This window comes from Acanthopagrus latus, chromosome 16, assembly GCF_904848185.1.
Source record: "Acanthopagrus latus isolate v.2019 chromosome 16, fAcaLat1.1, whole genome shotgun sequence".
Classification (NCBI taxonomy): Eukaryota; Metazoa; Chordata; class Actinopteri; order Spariformes; family Sparidae; genus Acanthopagrus; species Acanthopagrus latus.
The window spans coordinates 24,289,028-24,304,055 of record NC_051054.1 but is presented as its reverse complement, the minus strand read 5'-3'; the positions used below and the strand labels follow the sequence as shown (position 1 = coordinate 24,304,055).

The 15,028-nt window shown below is 42.4% G+C and overlaps 1 protein-coding gene across 2 annotated transcripts in view; it reads left to right on the top strand.

Annotated features, from left to right (window-relative positions):
- Positions 1-15,028, top strand: part of LOC119005073 (peroxidasin) — a 68,474-nt gene that overhangs the window by 28,832 nt on the left and 24,614 nt on the right. For both annotated transcript variants that reach the window (XM_037072515.1, XM_037072514.1), the window contains 9 exons: positions 1,367-1,438; positions 2,249-2,418; positions 4,423-4,540; positions 4,776-4,945; positions 6,205-6,477; positions 7,556-7,831; positions 10,184-10,296; positions 10,649-10,805; positions 13,876-13,984. In XM_037072515.1, coding sequence (XP_036928410.1) covers positions 1,367-1,438; positions 2,249-2,418; positions 4,423-4,540; positions 4,776-4,945; positions 6,205-6,477; positions 7,556-7,831; positions 10,184-10,296; positions 10,649-10,805; positions 13,876-13,984 — 1,458 coding nt within the window. The remainder of the gene's footprint in view (positions 1-1,366; positions 1,439-2,248; positions 2,419-4,422; positions 4,541-4,775; positions 4,946-6,204; positions 6,478-7,555; positions 7,832-10,183; positions 10,297-10,648; positions 10,806-13,875; positions 13,985-15,028) is intronic.

Sequence of the window (15,028 nt, the reverse complement as noted above, 5' to 3'; positions counted from 1 at the left end):
AGTTGATCCAGCTTATATTTAGTTCCCGTGAGGCTAATTTTGTGTGTCCTCTTTGAATTGGAAGTGTTACATTCATTCTGCAGTTTATTTGTTGAATAGACATCAACTTTTTCCCAATTATACTGCTTTGAGGAATACTCACACTTCAAGAATCAGTCAGAGGAAAAAGAGATCAAGAGGGATCCTAATGTTCGAGTCAGAGTCCTGGACTGGTCTAACTAAGAACACATCTTGGCCTCATTAAACACAGAGCTGAGCTAATTGTAATCACAGAATAGAATACGGTGAACTTGTTCATCACAGATCACTGATTATACTTCAGTGATATTTTTCAGATATCATTCAACTCATTCAAAAAGTTGAAGTTTAAATCCAATTATTCTTATTTACTGCTTGCAGAGAGGTTCTTGGATATCTGTCTAATCTGTCTAATGTGTCAGCTTCATTTTAAATTAAGTAGTGATGCTCATGCTGTTGTCCCTGTCCCTAAGTAATGCATAACTAGATTTGTAAAATTATTTCAATAATGTAACAATTAATACATCTTCCTTTTTTGTCAACAAACAACCAATGATCTTCTCTGCAAACAACTAAAGCTGTTTTATATGTGGTTTGCTAGTCCAGTGCACTCCCTGCAAACATTCTGGATATGCACTCTTCTGACAACATGCAGATGCGATGTCGCCTCTGCTTCTAAAACTCTACAACAGATGTCTGAAGAAAGTCCTGTTAAATTCCTCTTTCATGGTCCCTGTTTATGCCTGGCCTCTGGAGAGGGTGAAAAAGAAAGGACACCTGCTAAAAATGAGGGAAGGAATTCCCCGATGCATACTCTCCGTGTCATGTTGGGGAATATCTCCATGGTCACGCTCAAAGCAGTCACTTTGGTGAAGTTGCCAGAGAGCATATCTGTAGATCAGTTTCCTACAGCTAAGGATAGGAGATGAAGAGCTGCATCAAAGATGGTCTTAATTTATAGTTGTTAAAGAATGAATCGTTTTGGGGAAATGTTTGTCAGAGGACCATTACTTAAACAGGAAAATGTTATGATGTCTGTTTTTAGCTGAAGAATCCAAGTCTGCAGTAAACAATAAGCCATTTTTGCATGTCTGGAAAGATGATCATGTGATGATCATTTCCCTAATGGAAAATGTTCTATGATTTTGATTTGTTACCTACCTGAAGGCATTTTCCAAATACTGTAAATGTTAATTAATTTATGATACTTAAGTTCCTTACATTTTAATAGAAGACCTAAATGAATGAAGTTTTCAGTACTTTTATGAGCTAACTATATAGCCATAGCTAGTTATACAGTTCTGAAACGCTGATAAACCATAATAGTTTTCCTCTCTCTTTTCCTCAGATTTTTGCACAACAACAGAATCACCCAGCTAGTCCCGGGTACCTTCTCTCATCTTCAGGCTATGAAACGGCTGTAAGTGGAAAGTCCCTAACAACCACCGAAAAATCTGTCTGTGTTAGACTGTATGTCTCTATTGATTTCTGCAGTTTACTCCCACGACACCCAGTATCAAGCGAGGCCTGTTTGTCAGTTAAATGCTATGTAACCACACTACACTGTTCTCACCCTTCTTTGGCTGCAAGATGGTTTCCATCAAAAGGCTCACAGCTTGGTCCCTCCTGTAGTTCAGCTATTCTCTCTTTGAGTCTGTCGCAGTGGAGATTGGAAAGGGCTGTGAATGGCACAGCAAGGCAATTCAAGGTGCATTAATCTAGGGTGGGGTATGATGAGAAAATGTGAAACGTGGGCACTTACAACCATTGGCAAACTACAGTATATCTAATACATCTTCAAACATCATCCCCCTCCAGCAAACAGACGATGAGGAACATGCAGCAGTTTGGTCTCATACCATTGTTTCCTTCCCTCTTGCCACCTCTTTAAAAAACACCAATGTCAAACCATGCCAGTAAAAAGCCATGTCATGGATTATGGACATATCGTGGTAGAAATGAAAGCTGGATCAGTTACCAGAGGACAAGGCCAAGCATAGAGATAGTTTCCCACGGCAGGAAGCTAGTGTCTTCCAGCATGGCCCCGCTGAGCCCCACTGTTTAGACTGAGCCAAGCTGAGCCAGACCACTTCACAAACTACCAGAGAGGATTTAGGCGATACATTTACACAGTTACATGTCATATCCTGTATACTTCATGTATTGACCTCATGCTTATCTTTCACTTAATGAGTGTCTATGTGTTTGTGCATTATGTCTGTCCGTTCAGGCGACTGGATTCCAACGCATTAAATTGTGACTGTGAGCTGCTGTGGCTGGCCGACCTGCTGAAGCAGTACGCTGAGTCGGGCAATGCCCAAGCTGCTGCAACCTGCGACTACCCCAGCCGCCTACAGGGCAGATCAGTGGCAACACTCACAGCTGAGGAGCTCAACTGTGGTACAGAGAAAAATCAGGGTTTCCACTAATGATGACAGTTCTGGATCACAAAATGTTTGTCAGCACAAACCTGGAACAGTCATGTTTTTTTGCTAGTGTTCCCTGTCATGTGCTGCATCATTAACAACATATACAGTACTAGGCTCGCCTAGTTTTGACCTATTGAAGCTTAATTTTCTTTTCCATTTGGATAACTTTTCAGCCTGAGAGGAGCAAACATCTGAGCAAGCATACATGAAGCCACACGCACACATATCTGTTGGAGGATGCATATGTTTTCCATGTTCCTTTTCTTAAACACACTCTTCTAACCTAAACCACAACTCAGTCTCATACAAAACATCCACAGCCTTCCTGTCAGCAAATAGTGGGTATGCTTAGTCACTGTCTCTGACATGTACACCCACACAGACAGACTCATACACATGTGTGTCCTCTCTTTGTGTCTGAGGTCTCCAGGCACCCAGCTGTTTCACTCTTCATACCACACCAGCTGTGTCTCTGCTCTATGTGAAAGGACCTCTTCAATTTTGCCTTGGGTTTGTCCAGTATGACACCACCAACAGATGTTCAGTCCATCTTTGAGATGAGGCTCCTGTTTTGATGTGCTAAACTTACATACTACATTACCATTTTCAAACATACAGTGTCATCAGTTGCTCCATAGAGTCTATCTGACCAGTTAGGACAAATACTGGGATGAGGGCACCACACTGTCTATTTTTTTTGTATTTTTGACTGTCACTATGCAGGCCTTAGATTCCAGCAATCAAACAAGAGGGCATAAAGAGAGGTTTATTTTCATAAGTACTGATATTTCATCACTTGTCCACAACTATGCCAGCAGGGACCAGACGAGTTTGGATCAATGTTTTTAAAGTCTTGAGCGCCTGATGTAAGACTGTCTTACACACTGCAGTATAAGTCTGAATCTTACTGACTTGGATATTTCTAAAGACTTGTCACATTTCTATATGGCTGATTTTCAGGCAGATTCTGTAACAGGTGATTGGCTCCATTGGCAGTAAATCCAACTGTCTTAGCTTACTGTGTCCTCCAGCTCCCACTGAGCTCTGTAGTCTGAGCCAGGCAGCCCACTTGGCAGCCGACTGCAAACCAACCACTTTTAAATCTCGGCAGCTAATTTGATGGCTTCAAGTTGCCCATTCTTGCTTGATGTAACCCTGTAACCCCTTTCACTTCATCTCTCTGCATAGCAAAGCAGCAGAGGTGGAATGTGTGCGAGTGGAAGCATTCCACACCTCAGAACAATGCACGGCAGGTTGAACAGCTGTCAAAACAGCTGTCCTCCTCGAGATGAAGTGCCATCTTTCTGCACAAGTGGTATCTGATGAGCTATGCTTGCCTTCTCATTGGACCACAATGTAGTTCATATCACCAAGCACCAGGATAGCCAACCCACTGCTATTATAGTCCCCAGTGCTAATGTGGAGCTATTTGGTGGCAAGGGGGGATCTCAGTAGACATGCTCATGCTTTGTCCGCACTGGCTGCTTATGTATTGCATGATGGCTGTGCTGCTGAGCTGCTGCGGCTCACTAGCGTGTGTGTGTCCACACAGGCAGCGTTGGGTAGAGGGTCTAGGAGTTGACCACATACAGTGCCCATGCAACACCTTACACTTGACACTTCTTTTAACGATTTCCTCATGAGTGGTTTGTATTTGCAGTGGTACACTCTGATCTTAACTTAAAAGAGCTTGTTGTGGTGGCCGAAGGAGTATGGTTTAGACCTGCTCAATTTGAATAGTCATTAAATGACAGTTGTTGTTAATTGCCACTATACAAATGAAGATTGATTGATTATGCACTGTGGTTGGCTCCTCTTCAGCTCAGGATAGGTAACTGAGAGTGTCATTAATCTTCAGTTGTGATGACCTATGAGATATGGCCAGAGAGTTTAGTCTATTAGTCTTCACTGTCTCAGAATATCTGTCTAAACATCAGCCTTGACACCCAACCATTATCTTTTCCAATTCCCCCAGAGGTACCCAGGATCACCTCAGAACCCCAGGATGTCGATGTTACATCAGGGAACACTGTCTACTTCACCTGTAGGGCTGAAGGCAACCCCAAACCACAGATCATCTGGCTCAGGAACAAGTAAGATGATTAATCAGTGGTTAAGTGCGTTTTTGGGTCCTTAACTTAAATGGGAACTTTGATGATTTTCAACCAGCTTTGTATCACAACAAGTAGTATATTCAAATTAACATCTGTCAGGCTTAAGGGCTATTTGTACAACTACAGATTGTTCTGCATTTTGTAAGTGAAATTCTGATCAAACAAGGCAGTGCTGATCAAATATGAACTACAATCCATTCATGCCCCCTGACAGCAACGCCCTGAACATGCGTGATGACAGTCGTCTGAACCTGCTGGAAGACGGGACACTGATGATCCAGGACACCAGGGAGACGGACCAGGGAGTCTACCAGTGTATGGCCAAAAACGTGGCCGGGGAGGTCAAGACATCACAGGTCACACTGCGGTATTTTGGAGCCCCTTGTAAGTGGCTGTTTTTAATCTCAACCTCTGCTCATCACAGTCAACACTGTTTAAGCATGCGTATTTCATGTAGAATTCTCGGTCATATCAATGTCCATGCTAATTAACTTGCATCACAGACTGACATGTCAATTCATATGTCTTGGAAAATTATGTGATTCTTTTTTTGTCATCAGAATAGAGCAAGGTTTGTACACTGTGAGTAACAGAGACTCTACCTTCGTAGCTCAGCAAGTAAAATAACTGTGATGTCCCACTGAGCTGTGAGCAAAGCCTGGAGGCTTCAAATTGGAATTTTTTCTCCACATACTCCACACACACACACACACACACAAGTACATTCTGTCCTTTGTCTCTGTTGCACTTTCTCTCTTATCCTCTGCCTGATATACACACACTTAAACAGCTCTCACACATCAATCAGTCAAAGTCTTATTCGCTTTTGCTTTTGGAGGTTACCATTGCCCTGCATCAGGGGTCACCAACCTTTTTGAAACTGAGAGCTACTTCATGGGTACTGAGTCATACGAAGGGCTACCAGTTTGATACACTCTTCTGAAATAACAAATTTGCTCAGTTTGCCTTTAGTTATATATTATTATTATTATTAATGATTAATGATACTCATCTATGTGAAGACACTGAGCACGTTAATGATTTCTCACAATAATCATCAACAATGACTTAACAAGGTGGGAAACAGACAATATCAATATTTAATTTTCATTTTTAGAACAGGCCTGATGGATACTCATGTGGTCCTTGGGGGCTACCTGGTGCCCGCGGGCACTGTCGGTGACCCCTGCTCTAGATGACCCAGGGGTCATCGCCATGTGATGGATGGCCCTGGTGACAACCCCATGTTAGGGAACACTTTTTAAGGGGCAGATGTTGTGTGTTTCCTGTCTCCATGTGATTGTAAACACCAGACCTCTTGGTGTGTACATATTTCCTCTGACTCCACAGTAATCAGCAACCAAATATGGACAGGACACAAAAACATCTTGTGAAACTCATAGAATGTTGTTGTAGCAGTAATCAGAGTATTAGTGACAGAAATGTAAAGTTGCATGAACCAACCTTTCCACTGCATGCAAAAGTAGCTTTCTTTTGAACTGTTTGCCAACATTTATATCGGTCCCTAATACACTACAGTTACTTAAACCAGAGACCCTAAAGAAAAATCATCTCTCACCTCATTAACCTAACCCCATTCCTACATTCTCCCCTCCCCTCCCTTCTCTCCCATACTCTTCCAGCCCGGCCAAGTTTTGTGATCCAACCCCAGAACACTGAGGTGCTGGTTGGAGAGAGTGTGACCCTGGAGTGCAGTGCCACAGGCCAGCCGCAGCCCCGGGTCTCCTGGACAAAGGGTGATCGAACACCTCTGCCCAACGATGCTCGCATCAACATCACCCCTTCTGGAGGCCTTTTTATCCAGAATGTAGTACAAGCTGATGGAGGAGAGTACACCTGTTTTGCCTCCAATAATGTTGATACCATACATGCTACAGCGTATATAATCGTACAAGGTAGGCATCAGAATACATTTTTCTCACTTTGATTTATTCATACAAAAGTCAGATTTTAAAAATTGCCTGCTGTGGTTCAGACATGAATCTTGTCATTTCTTGGCTTGCCTACTTGCCTTGTCTACTTGTCTACTTGCATCTTCCATCTTGTATGGCTCCTTTACTGTCAGCATGGGCAAAAGTCATTAAAAGTCTCAACATGATTATTCAAGTAACCATGCAGCTACTTGCATTAAACAATTAGGCAACAAATACATGATTCTTACCGCTATTATCCTAGTTCCTCTTAAACATCAGGACCTCTATTCTCACATGAACTCTGATACAAAGCAGCTTCACTGTGCTTGGTGGCATTAATCTGTTAAGAACTAGCCTCTCTTTTGTGTCTCTGCTAAATGATTAACAGAGTGTATCTGTGCAACTACAAGGTTTATTTTAATAATCAAGGTATCATAATACACAAATATTTTTCAGATGTGTCAGTGTACATATATATGTCACTGGGAGCTGTTTGAATGGATAGTTTGCTACATTCAACAGGCTCCCTTACCTGTTTTAGTCTAATGAATACATGAATAAACAACTACCTTTAATGCCACATTCATGTAAAAAAAAAACAAAAAAAAAACCCATGACTGTTACTGCTTTTTGCTGTAGGTGTGTGCTGTCTGCCAGTGTCACTGTGTTAGCCCCAGAGGCAGTCTGTCACTGCTGCAGTGACTTGTTCAGGGGTTATGTACTGTGAGTGTAGCACATCAATGTCATTGCTGACCATATCCAGCAATGCCATGTCTCACAATGAATGTAAGCATCATAGTTCTCAGAACTTTCAAGCTTAGTATTGGCTGCACTTTCTCTGTCATTCTTGTGCAGCTATCTCAGTAATAGCTTTAGCATTGCATCCACCAAGCCCTTTGGAAGACTCCAGTCATGCCCCCAGAAAAGCTTTTTTTCTAACTGACTTATCCCCTGCACTTACTGTATTTTCAGCTGTGGTCTGACATGGTAAATAAAGGCTCCTTAGCAAGATTTAACTTTAAAACTACATTTCACTGTGCTTTTCCCCTTCTGCCCCTAGCAATCCCCCAGCTCACAGTCACACCACAGGATCAGTCAGTCTTGGAGGGTCACACGGTGGACTTCCCCTGCGAGGCAAGTGGATACCCCCAGCCGGTAATTGCCTGGACACGTGGGGGCAGTCCACTACCCCTAGACCGCCGCCACGTGGTCCTGTCTTCCGGTACTCTCCGCATCACCCGGGTGGCAGCCCATGACGAGGGCCAGTATGAGTGCCAGGCGGTCAGCCCTGTTGGAACTGTACGCACTGCTGTGCAGCTCAGCATCCAGCAGAGAGGTGAGTGTGTAGGGTGAGGCTTCGAAGTAAATATAGATTACTGGACATGGAAATAAGGAAAAGGGTGGTTCAGGTCACAGTTACATTAGGTTAGGTACAGTTTAAGAGTGGCTCAGTGTGGCTGAAACATGGCTGTATACAGGCTGTTAGTGTGGCTACTGAAAGGCCCTCTTCAAACACTGCGTGGTTGTAGTAGGAGGGGTAAGAGGGGGTGTTGGTAAAATGTTAAGAGGGCAGGAGTGATGCAGCAGTCTACACTCATAGCTTATGTGTCGTTTGTAGATGCAAGCCTGGTATTAAACTGTTACAATCCATGTATACACCGACAGGCATGTAGCTGTCTGTGTGTGTGTGCGCGCGTGTGTGTGTGCGCGCGTGTGTGTGTGTGTGTGTGTGTGCCTCCATGCGTGCGTGTAACTGAAATTACAGGCTTGGCTTAGCGCAGGAAAGCATGGCACTCTATAATCCCGTGATGACACCATGTTTTTTCATGTAGTAATGGCTGTTAACATGGCTCAAAGTACACACTGCATAATGGTCCCACATTGTTAAAGTGTTGTACAAGCCCACAACCATGCTGGCAGTGTATGGTGGCAGCCTTATGCGAAGAGGGTTGAAAAGAGAATCAGACAAAGAGGACAGTGAAAGCAGGGATTAAAAGGATGTTACTTTTCTTGTAGGGATATGCAGTATTTCTCCATTTAACAGAGTTTTAAGTATCCCTGCAATACAATTAATGTTTATATGTTTTTGTATTGTTCACTCTTCTTTGTCACACACTGGCAATACATTATCAGCCACTTTAATGCTGTGTACTTTACACTGAAGTTGAACCCTGTGTTTTAGAGAGGTCAACTTTGATTTAAAGGTTGATTACTATGAAATTGCTTCCCACTCCACTTTATGTTCTCAAACTTGTGGGATTTTCCCATGGCAAGGAGGCTCAATACTGGCTGCTTCACTGGAACAGTGAAGGAATTTGGACATGGTGTGTGGGGGGAAAACATCCACCTCAGCCACAGAGAGCTTATTTGATAGATCTTAGTCAGTATGAAAATGAATCATCTGTAAAACTGCTCAACACTGTGTTTGGTTGCCTGTGATGTAGTTACAGTTAGTGATTATTGACCTACTTAATCTCTGTACACAAATAGGAAACAAATCTTTTCACTTCATGTAGTCAAACAAAACAGTGTACGGGACATGTGTATGAATCACATATGTCATATAGGTTTTAAAGTTTAAAAACAAAAGATTATAGTTGCTTGTTGAAAGGGAAAAATATGAAAGCAGTTTTGCTCCACTATGAGCAAGGGTTGCAACAGCTTACCAGTTTCATGCCACAAAAATTGACAGTTGTGTATTTACTATATTATAATATTATAAAATTTAGGACATATTTGTGAAATTGTAATAAAGCACTCATTCAAACAAGAAATATTGTTTCTCACAGTCATTGTAACTGTGGGATGTTGGTCATAAATCTACTTAACCAAAGTCAGTTTCTACTTGCCCCTTTACAAACTGTTTTATTTATTACTTGTAATGGCGACAAAGACAAAAGACTTAATAAGCTCATACATTTTGTTACACACTATCATTTTCTTGCAAGTACAGGTGAAAAGGAAGTGAAGTGGCTAACTCCACTACTTACATAATCAGTTCTGGAAAAATTAACGTGTTAGATTTACAGAGATTTACTAGCCCAAAGTATCACTCTACTATCCCCAGGCAAGCGGGTAATCATCCTTTTGTGCCCTGCTTGAAACTGTGATATTTTCTGAGACTGTTATACAGTAGTGCTATGGAAATCTACCCATGCAACCTTATTATGAGCACTTGCTTATTGCTTTCTCTGCTACCACATTATAAAATGCATTATTATTTTTTGTAAGATTTTTTCCTGGCATAGACACCTTTATTAAAGCAGCAGACAGATAGGAAACATGGGAGAGCGAGGGGGATGTGACATGCAGCAAAGGACCTCCGGCTGGGATTCGAACCAGTGTTGGCTGCGTATATGGCATGTGCTCTAACCACTCAACCACCTGCGCGCCCTGTATTATTTTTCTTTAAAAGATACAGTTCACCTTAATCTCCCTTTGAACTCCACACTGACTTCAAGATGTTTTTTGCAGCTTTTACAAAAAAAAAAAAATCGCAACTGCACTGTAACACAAACACTGTGAATGTGTGTATGTTTTTTGAGCATATGCAGGACTGTAAAATGCCTAGATAAGCCTCAGAGTTTTATCTCTGCTGTCACTGATTGCAAAATTAAATCAACTTTGAGCACTGGTGTATAATAATTAACACATGCATATGTGTGTGTGTATGTTTTAACTCATTCAGTAACGCCTGTTTTCACAAATGCTCCAAGGGACCTGACAGTGGAGTCTGGCCAGGACATCCAGATTCCCTGCAGCGCTCAGGGCCAGCCACAGCCTGTCCTCACCTGGAACAAGGTTAGATGATAAAGCTCCTATTGGCTTAGAAAGGTGCCTGTCACCTCATGACTGCACAGGCCAGGGGGTTAGATAAAGTGTTTAAGTGGTTGAAAGAGAGCAGTGGAAATGAAATGCACAGGGAATGGTGTGTGGTTACGTTATCGTTCATCTTGTGATGTAATCCAAATTATAACAATGAAAGAACTTGGTGATTTATGGTTTAGCTTTCAGTTTCTGTGTGTTCTAAAGCATCCATCCAAGCTAATCAGTTCAGTGGTCTTCATCACAGTTTTGCAATTTGATACCTGTCTCTACATGCTAGCCCCCAAGGTGATGACCTTTGCCCCTTTGTCATTCGCTTGTCTCTTAGGATGGTGTACAGGTGACAGAGAGTGGCAAGTTCCACATTATACCTGAGGGGTATCTTGAGGTAAAGGATGTGGGCACTGCTGACGCTGGACGCTACGAGTGTGTCGCCCGCAATCCCATCGGCTACCAGGTTGCTAGCATGGTACTAACAGTCACAGGTGAGACACAACTGATGCATTATGCACTAATGCATTATGTAGACAAGGGTTGCTGTTGCAATTTTGGTCAGATGGGTGATGAACTTTGGTGTTTTTATAAATCTGCTCTCCAATTAAAAGAATATCTTCTTTAACTCTTCAATGATTTGTGACATGTAAACTGCACATTGGACTGTCAAGTATATTTTATAGGGCAGTCCATTGATTCAAATATTTAATCGCAATTAATTACACGATTGTCCGTAGTTAACATTTTTTATCTCTTCTAAATGTAGCTATCACTGTAGAAAGTCTGTTGCGTGTCGAGTTGTTCAGGCATCTCCATTGCAAACTACCCTGTGTGGTCTGCCTTTGAGAGGGAAAGGAGGGCTTTCTGCATCAGCTGTGTGCTTGGCCAGCAAGTGGCATTGGAGACGCAACATACTCCAATGGTAACTCAATTCTTAACATTGAAAATTATTGCAAATAACTTTGTTAGTGTCGAGAGAACCATGTGGCACGGCTTTGAAGCTGAATCTGAAATTCAAACAATCTTTGTCTTTATCCATTGCTGCTCAAGGAGGTTTGTTTCTGCTTGCCATACACCACATTGCTAGTGCATCACTTGCTGATTCGTATGGGGCGAGCAAGGGACATTGCATGCATGCCTGTTTTTTTTTATATCATTTGCAATCCAAATGTTACGTTTTCACAAGCAGTAGTCTCAAAGTATAGCAGAAAAAAAATTCCATGCTCCCTGAAAGCGTTTTCTCCATAGATTGGTATTATGGAAGAGAGGTCTGTTGACAGGAATCCTCAAACTGCAGACAAGGTAACCTAGGGAGGTTTTGTAAAACTTTCCTGGAGCCGGAAAAAAACTACTGCGCAAACTCATAATGCATAATGAGGAAGTTAACCCCAAAGCTAGAGATGTTTTGTGATGTGAAACCTTAGCAGAAGCATTGGAATTCCAAATTGCATTTGGTACAGCCCTAATAAAATTACAGTGCTGGACCTCACACAAAATGTTCAAAACACAAGGGACACCCCCCTTTCCAGCACTAATGTGTTGAATCCAGGTCAAAACCATTATCCTTGATTTTTCTGAATAAATATTTATCAGTCACAAAGAAGAGACAGTGAAGCAGAAGAGTTGGAAACCATTTGTAAGCTGTGAGACAGGTGATGCAACAGGGACTTTGACTCAGTATGAAAAAGTGTAGTATTGCTGTCAAATTAGTGTACAGTCTAGAGAGTGATAAGCTTTCTGCTGGTCTTCTGTGTCCAAGTCAGTCAGTAATTTAGTCACACTCTGCTGCAAGGCTATCAGATTCCTGTCAGCTCTTCCCTGTGTGTTGGTGTTTCCTGCTGAGATTTAGACTCAGGTCAGACCAAAGCACTCAGCTGGTGAACCCTAAACTGTATCACTGTGCTCAGTTGTTGTTGGACTGTCACAGTTCTCACATCACAATCTCACTGTTTTCAATGGCACACTAAGATGAAGGAGTGTGCCAGAAATGTGTTCTCTGCAACTTGAGGAGGGAAGTCACTTACAGGATGTAGCTGGATATAACATATCCAGCTACATCCTGGAGATATACACTATATTACCAAAAGTATTCGCTCACCTGCCTTTACTCATTCTATGAACTGAAGTGCCATCCCATTCCTAACTCATAGAATTCAATATGATGTCGGTCCACCTTTTGCAGCTATTACAGCTTCAACTCTTCTGGGAAGACTGTCCACAAGGTTGAGGAGAGTGTTTATAGGAATTTTTGACCATTCTTCCAAAAGCGCATTGGTGAGGTCACACACTGATGTTGGTCGAGAAGGCCTGGCTCTCAGTCTCCGCTCTAATTCATCCCAAAGGTGTTCTATCGGGTTCAGGTCAGGACTCTGTGCAGGCCAGTCAAGTTCATCCACACCAGACTCTGTCATCCACGTCTTTATGGACCTTGCTTTGTGCACTGGTGCACAGTCATGTTGGAAGAGGAAGGGGCCCGCTCCAAACTGTTCCCACAAGGTTGGGAGCATGGAATTGTCCAAAATGTTTTGGTATCCTGAAGCATTCAATGTTCCTTTCACTGGAACTAAGGGGCCAAGCCCAGCTCCTGAAAAACAACCCCATACCATAATTCCTCCTCCACCAAATTTCACAGTTGGCACAATGCAATCTGAAATGTACCGTTCTCCTGGCAACCTCCAAACCCAGACTCGTCCATCAGATTGCCAGATGGAAAAGCGTGATTCATCACTCCAGAGAACGCGTCTCCACTGCTCTAGAGGCCAGTGACGGCGTGCTTTACACCATTGCATCCGACGCCTTGCATTGCACTTGGTGATGTGTGGCTTGGCTGCAGCTGCTCGGCCATGGAAACCCATTCCATGAAGCTCTCTGCGTACTGTACTTGGGCTAATCTGAAGGTCACATGAAGTTTGTAGCTCTCTAGCAATTGACTGTGCAGAAAGTCGGCGACCTCTTTGCACTATGCGCTTCAGCATCCGCTGACCCCTCTCCGTCACTTTACGTGGCCTACCACTTCGTGGCTGAGTTGCTGTTGTTCCCAAACGCTTCCATTTTGTTATAATAGAGCTGACAGTTGACTGTGGAATATTTAGGAGCGAGGAAATTTCACGACTGGATTTGTTGCACAAGTGGCATCCTATGACAGTTCCACGCTGGAATTCACTGAGCTCCTGAGAGCGGCCCATTCTTTCACAAATGTCTTGTTTCACAGTCTGCATGCCTGAGTGCTTGAATTTATACACCTGGGGCCAGGCCAAGTGATTAGAACACCTGATTCTGATCATTTGAATGGGTGAGCGAATACTTTTGGTAATATAGTGTATATATGTATATATGTATATATATGTATATATGTTTTAACTGGGTTCTTGGTCTGTCTATCTGTCTGTCTGTCGGTTGTTCTGTCTGTCTGTGTGTCTGTCGGTTGTTCTGTCTGTGTGTCTGTCGGTTGTTCTGTCTGACGGTTGTTCTGTCTGTCTGTGTGTCTGTCGGTTGTTCTGTCTGTCTGTCTGTCGGTTGTTATGTCTGTCTGTCTGTCGGTCTGTCTCCACGTGACAACAGTTCCTGCAGTCAGCCGAGAGGGAGACACGTTTGTGAGCTCTTCCATAGAGCAGGCCATCCGTAATGTGGACAGTGCTATTGAATCAACGAGGAGACGTCTCTTTGATGGGTAAGAAATGAGAAACTCATACAGCAAACCAACACACACACACACACAGTGACAATTAGGTCTTAATGACAAATGATTTAATCAGAAAGACATACTTATTAGAGGTTAGAGGTGAGTGAAATAAAGGCTGTTAGTAGTTAAAAATTAAGATTGTGCCAAACTTTTTGGGGGAGATTGTTGACAAAAGCATCAGATGCGATCCAGTAGCTGCCGACACATCATGGATGTCTGCTGGATATCTTACAGTCTTTGACAACAGATCTACCTCCTCCCTCCCTCCCTTCTCTGCAGTAGCTGTCTGAACCCGGTCTTATAATGCATATTTTATAATGGAGCAACATACAAACTTTTAGTATCTGTAACTGTCATCCTCACTGAACCAAAACAAGCATTCGTTTTTCAGCATTCAATAATCCCTGCTGCCCACACATCTTAATCCATTCTCAGTCATATTCTTTATTTTTCTTCCTTGTGTTTTTTTTTTCGCTGCAAATCAGCTCATAAAATCTTTTAATGCTTGGCTTGCATCATTCTCATGTCACGCAAGATCTTAAAATGCATTACACAGTTTATCTACAAGACTCTTGTTTTCACAGTGTAGTCATTATACAAGGCCTGCTATAGAGAAAAGGTTTTATGGAGGTTCATAGTGTCTTTTATTTGTACGGTATCTAAACTTTGTATGTTAAAAGACGTTTTCATATACAGCAACACACTTTCTGATTATTTACACTTGGTTGCTCTTTAGACATGTAAAATGTCTCATTTACATTTCTGAAATAGAAATAGTAATTCCATAGTGATTGTGACTAAGCAGATGTAGTTTGCCAGTGTTATGTCAGTAGACCTTTTGCATTTGGACTACTTGAAATGTTTTTCCTGTCCAGAGTCAGTCCAGAGCTACATGCTCATGGGACCTAACTTAGTTTACAAATAGCTGGTCTCACATCATCTTGGCAGATGACTTGCATGTTCCAAGTCTGAGTCAGAGCCTTCAGGGAAAGAGTGTGGCCATTCAGGGTGGCTGCTGTACTTTCCTGTTTC